General features: G+C 50.6%; 1 protein-coding gene across 1 annotated transcript in view; it reads right to left on the bottom strand.

Moving 5' to 3' along the window:
• Plagl1 (pleiomorphic adenoma gene-like 1) overlaps positions 1-6,000 on the bottom strand; it is a gene marked incomplete in the record, with an annotated part of 59,076 nt that overhangs the window by 1,739 nt on the left and 51,337 nt on the right. The window contains 2 exon segments of the mRNA XM_013516703.1: positions 1-661; positions 4,744-5,184. Coding sequence (XP_013372157.1) covers positions 1-661; positions 4,744-4,895 — 813 coding nt within the window.

Raw genomic sequence — 6,000 nt, 5'->3', positions numbered from 1 at the left:
GCTGTGCTCCGCGGGGCTCAGGGGCAGGCTGTGGGCCTCGGCGGGCACGCTGGGCGCGAGCCCGTTCTGCGCAGGTGGCCCCAGAGGGTAGGGGGACAGGGGCGCGGCCTTCAGCGGGAAGGAAGGCGACCCCGCGTGGAAGGGGCTCAGGAGGTCCCCGGCCTGCAGACTCTCCTTCATCAGCTCCTGCGAGTGCGTCTTCTTCGTGTGCCGGATGAGGTGGTCCTTGCGCCCGAACCTCTGCGCGCAGAACTGGCACAGGAAGTCCTTGCAGCCCGTGTGGACCACCAGGTGGCGCCGCACGTCCTTCCGGGTGTAGAAGCATCTCTCGCAGTGGTCGCACTGGTGCTTCTTCTCCTTGGCTCCGCTGGGCGGCTTTTCCTCCGCGTGCGCTTTCAGGTGGTCCAGCAGCACCTCGGTGCTGCCCAGCTCCAGGGCGCAGACCCCACAGGTGAGGTCCCCACTGCTGGCCGCGTGCAGGGCCAGGTGCCGCTTGTAGCCCAGCATGGTGTTGTACTTCTTGCCACACTCCTCGCACCCGAAGGCCATCTTGTTGGGGTCATGGGTCTGGAGGTGGTTCTTCAGGTGGTCCTTCCGGTTGAACGTCTTCTCGCAGTGGGCGCACTGGTGAGATTTCTGGGGAGAGTGGGTAGCCATGTGCCTGGGGCGGGAGCAACAGTGCACAACAGGAGTTGGAGAAGGGTGTAGAAATAATAAATAGTACCCTAGAAGGTTCATAGTTCAGTACATTTTCATTTTAAAATTACCTTTCTACATTTTCCAAATACGTAACATTTTATCATCAAAAACTAAAAACTACGCGGGCATCATGGCATACACTTGTAATCCTAGCATTCTGGGAGGTGAGGCAAGAAGATCACAAGTTTGAGCCTAGCAGTAAGACCCTATCTCAAAAATAAAAAGGGCTGGGGATATAGATCAGTGTGAAGGTCCTGGGTTCAATTCCCAGTACTAAAGGAAAAAAAAATCAACAACAACCCAAGGCCATTTTCATAGCCAGAGGGAATGTTTTTTGAGAAGATCCTTATAATGTATATAGATTTCTAAACAAACACAAGTTTTAAATAGGTATTTGTTGCTTTTTGAAAATTCCTGAATTTCCAAGTGACCCAATATACCTTCTACTCTTGTAAAACCCCTAAGCCCCAAGTTTTAGATTGTTGTTCCAAATATAACTTGTGCATGGTCTCTATTGATTGAGATACAAAGTTCAGACTGTTAGCTTTTTAAAAAGTCTGTCCTTAGCCAGGAGAGGTGGCAAATGCCTGTAATCCCACCTTCGAGGAAGGCTGAGGCAGGAGAATGGCAAGTGAAAGCCTTCCTGGGCAACTTGGAAAGACCTCGTCTCAGAATAAAACTTAAAAAGAAATTCCGATCTGCCTGTTCAGTCTCCAGTACTGGAAGTAACAACAACAAAACCCTATCCTTTGGAGAAAGTATATAATTGGAAGCCAGTTTTTAAAAACTTGTTGCTTTAAGATATAAAAGGCTCAGTTTAATAACTGAAACACTATACATGAGTACTACGTATGAGTACTTCTTATAAAACAGAATTCCTTCCTTGCAGCTTTCAAGTACCAGGTAAGCTGCTTTATCCCTTGGGGCAGTCCCCTCCTTTAGAATCTCTTAACTTGTCTTACTAACAATTTTAGTGCAATTGTACCCTCTGAGCTTGTGACTTTGGATACACAAGAATTTCTAACAGCCCATTCTACAAAAGAAAGATACACTCTCTTTCGGACTGTATCTTTAACTCAGAAGTGTACTTAATTATATCTTTTACCCAGTTGCCTACTCTGTCTTACCACTCCCGGCAAGGGGTCACTAACAACCGGGATTTAGAAGGCGGTGGTCCCACCAAGAGTCAGATTGGACACCAGTTCAAAAATTATAAAGCTTTGCTGGATCACTGTCTTAAAACAAAGCACACCTCCTTGTACACCTCCTTCCACACCCCCTTCCTCTCCCTTTTAAACAAGGGTAACCTGCAGTGTGCATGGAATAAAAGGTTGGCATGAATATCGTGCTGGGTGCTGAGGGTAAAGAACCAGTACAACAGGCATTTGAGACATCAATATGCTGCTGTCTCCACATCCCAGGTGAACTCAGATACACCCACAGGCTGCACAAAGGGTTTTTGAAAGCACGTGGAGAGGGGAAGTAGCCGTCTTGTTTTAAAGATACCCACCTATGTATGACAGGGATCAGTGTGGGGAGGGGCTGACTTATCCACTTAGTGTTTACACGGTTTCAATTTGACTTAGTAATACTAAATAGCGCTGCCAAGGTCTGTGCTGGGTTTTCTATTGTTGTCCTTATCCCCCTCTTTCTTTGTAGAGGATTTTAATCTAGATTGATTTCAAGTATCATCCATGGGCAGATCAACCTCAGGTTAATAGCTCTGCGTCTTGTCTCCTACCTACTCTTTCCTGTCCTATACTTCTGCCATTTCTGGAGCCCAGGTTGGTACTCGTACCCGAGCAGTACCATCACCTTTCCAGTCTCTCCACCTTCCGTCCTCCAATCCCTTAGTTTTGTTCCTTTTTCCTTTCCAATTCTTCCCCTTTTCATTTTCCCCTTATTTCCTCATGCAACAGTCCCAATCTAAAACATTATCAGAGTTCAAAGTGCTTCAACAACTTGTTTCCTGCTCGACTTTTCTTCTCCGCTCACAATCCACGACACTTCCAGTTGCAGTATGACCCACAGGGGATACCAAATGCCACCATCCTGGGCTGTCAACTGACTCATGTCAGTGCTGTTAGAAGACTTTGTGGGAGACCCTTCACAGTAACACGTCCAACCTTGGACTTGAATCTTCCCTGCCAGATCATCTCTTCTCACCCTTTGCTGTCTCCACCTAATTGGTTCCATTGTTTGCTATACTGAACCCCTGTTCTCTCTTCTGCAAGTCAGCTACTTTCTCCTTTAATTACTGCTCATACAACAGAACTCCAGGTGCAACTGTGGAGAAATGGGGTGGAATGCTGCACTGTCATCTTTTCTTTATTAAAGCCAAACCTAAAGCATCCTGCCATCTCCCCAGTCTCTCATTCCTTTAGGAGAGTGTGGCCACAGGAGAGACGTTGGGGCTGGGGTAGGGACCACACAGGGCTTGCATAAAAGCACACAGTTTCTCTTTTCTGCTTACTTTACACCCTTTTTTTTTTTTGGTTTTTCTCTGGTACCGGGAACTGAACTCACAACCTTGCGCTTGCCAGGCAGGCGCTTTTGCTGCTGAGCTAAATCCTCAGCCCTACTTTACACCCTTAACTGGACAAGTCATTTCCCTTGAGCTGCCCCAACAGTGCTTAAGACATCCTCAGTGTGGTTTGACTGCATAACGCCAAGAATTCTACGCCTTCCAATCATCTGCTCACTCTGCTGTCTTTTCCAGGTATTTCTCCCTTGCACATGTCTCACAGGCTTCATCCTCCTGCGGCCCAGCTGCGCCCCAGGCCGCCTTGGGTGTTAACGTGGTGATTCCTGCTGCACACACAGCAGCAGCTCGAGCCGCCACAGTGACACTGGTGCGCATGGTACGCGCGCAGATCACCACTATGACAGCTAGAGTGGCCTGTGTATGGCGGGAAATGCTTGAATTTTAAAATGCCTGTGCATTTACAGGCTTAATTTTAAAAATCAACTTATAGCATAATACAGCATCAGTAAGGCCAGGAGCATAATTTGCATCTTCATTCACTCGGGGAGAGCACATTTCCCCTAAGCAAGCATCAAAAGCAGCACACGTTAGTGCGAGTCCTCGCACCTGGTGGGCACTGCAGACACCACGCACACAGCCCTCGCCCTCAGTCAGACTGCTGTCTGGCTGCGCATCTTGCCCTCTCTGCGCTACCGCAATCCCTTGGAAACAGAAGCTCTATGTCAGGTATCATTTCCCTCATGGCATGGAGCGCCCAGTAGCTCTCAAGAAGTAACTCAGATGAAATAGTTCTTTAAGATGGACTCATCTGGTACAGCAGCAGGTTCTATCCTTGATAGATCATCACGGCTGCCTCTGAAATTCTGCCGGATGTACGCACTGCGCACTTCTACACCCCGTAGAGCCCCATCATGCGGGTGCCCTTTCCATGCAAGGTGAGGAGCTGCTCAAAAGCCTGCACCCATAGGCCTCTCCTACTTTTCAACCTCCCTCGAGGGACCTGGGCAAGCCCTTGCACTCAGTGCCTAGACTCTCGAAACAGGTCCCAAACTAGTCTCCTTACCCCTCCTCTCCACTGCTGTCCATGGCACCTTCCTAACACTCTCCTCAAGTGCGAGAAACAACCCTTTCAGACAGCAGGTAGGGCCTGGTGTGCACTGCTGCCTCCTGCTGATGTTCCCAGCCTCGCCCCACCGCTCTCCAGCCCTCTGTGCATGGTGCTTCAGAGCTGAGGCTCTTAGCCTTCCCAGAGCCTCCTCCCGGCCCACCTCCTCCCCTTGATTCCCGTCACAGCTGGGGACTGTCCCCTTCTGAGATCCCGCAGTGTCTCCCCGGGCAGGGAAGGGCAGAGCCGTGGAAGCGGGGCGCTGTTTAATGGTGTCTGTGTGCCTGCCTCCTCAGCTGGGGGCTTCTCACCTCTGCCTTTAGGCCTGAAGGAACCACCAGAGACCACAGTGATCACTGGAGAGACAGGTTTAGGGAATGGCTAGAAGGCTACGGCGCAATCCCCTTGGGGCGAGCTGTCTGAGGGCTGGAAGAGCCTTCCCAGCGTCTCTCACCTCATCAATTTGTATCTGGAAACGAAGGCTTTGCCACAGTCAGTCTGCAAGCACTTGTACGGCCGCTCCCTGGAGTGGGAATAATTGTGGATCGTGAACTTCTCCAGGGTGAGGAATGTCTTGCCGCATAGCTGGCAGGGGAACGTGGCCATGGGCTCTGCTTCTCACGCCTTTCTCTTCAGATGTGCTGATCCAGTGCTGTGCCATTTAAGCACAGACAGAAGGAAGGTGCCGGGCACATCAGCAAGTCACTGCAGCTGGGCTCCAGAGCCGGGCAGAGGCAGCATCACCCCTCGGTCCTACGCAGATGTGGTGCTCTCGGACATGCCGGGTTTGCTTCCTGCTTCCTCGCGTCCTGGTTTACATGCAGCCTCCAGATCCAGGTGCGAGAAGGAGGTCTGCATTGCTACCGCTGGGCAGGGTCCTGCATCACCAGCCGGTCTGTGGAGACAAGAAGTGCCCTCAGGTCAGCCATGGCTCAGCCTTGCATCTCCTCCCTGCTGCTTCGGAAGCCACCACCCACTCTCGGTGCGTTCTTCTAAACGGCTCTCCTCTGCACTGTCTTCCCTGTGTGCTTCAAGAGGCCCTTCTGCATGGAAGCCTTTGCCTCAACCATGCGGCCTGCGCTCAGGAATGATGGGGCACACTCCTGAGACACAAGGACGGCTCTTCCCACGCATGCAGCCTCAGCCTCAGCCTCAGCCGCTGCGTGCTTCACGTCACTGTGAGGCTCAGGTGATAAAAGACAAAAAGAAAAACCCGCTTCAGTGTGCTGGAGTGTTTGGTCATAAACAAAACATCCCCCCCACTTCCTATTCAAACCATGGGCTTTCCTTCTTCATGCACTGTTATCATAAGAGAAGTTGTTTACGACACCTGTTTAAACTTCCAGAGGATGCGAAGACATCATTTGTATACGTCTCAGGCAATTTGTTTGTAAGATCACTGGGCACAAGGATTGCTGTAAATATGAGTAAAGCCGGGAAGCCACACTGATGCGGTGAGGGGAAGAGAGAATGTTTCCGTGGAAACAAGGCTGATGGCTGCTCTGAAAGCACAGGCCAGACTCATGCTTAGAGCACCGTCCTCTAGAAAACAGTTCTGTCCATCTCCGCTGCTTTTGTTCACTAAGACATCTCCGCATTCTTCAGCTGCCCCTGGGAAGGGCAGTTCTAGGAGCTGCGCCTGCTGCCTCTTCAAAGCCGCCCACCACACTGCAAGCTTTTTCTCTCTCTACCAATGGACTCATTTGAGGAC

This window comes from Chinchilla lanigera, unplaced genomic scaffold (genome assembly GCF_000276665.1).
Source record: "Chinchilla lanigera isolate Chin_1 unplaced genomic scaffold, ChiLan1.0 scaffold00035, whole genome shotgun sequence".
Taxonomy (NCBI): domain Eukaryota; kingdom Metazoa; phylum Chordata; class Mammalia; order Rodentia; family Chinchillidae; genus Chinchilla; species Chinchilla lanigera.
Note: the sequence above shows the minus strand (reverse complement) of the source record. Positions and strands in the feature narration are given on the sequence as shown.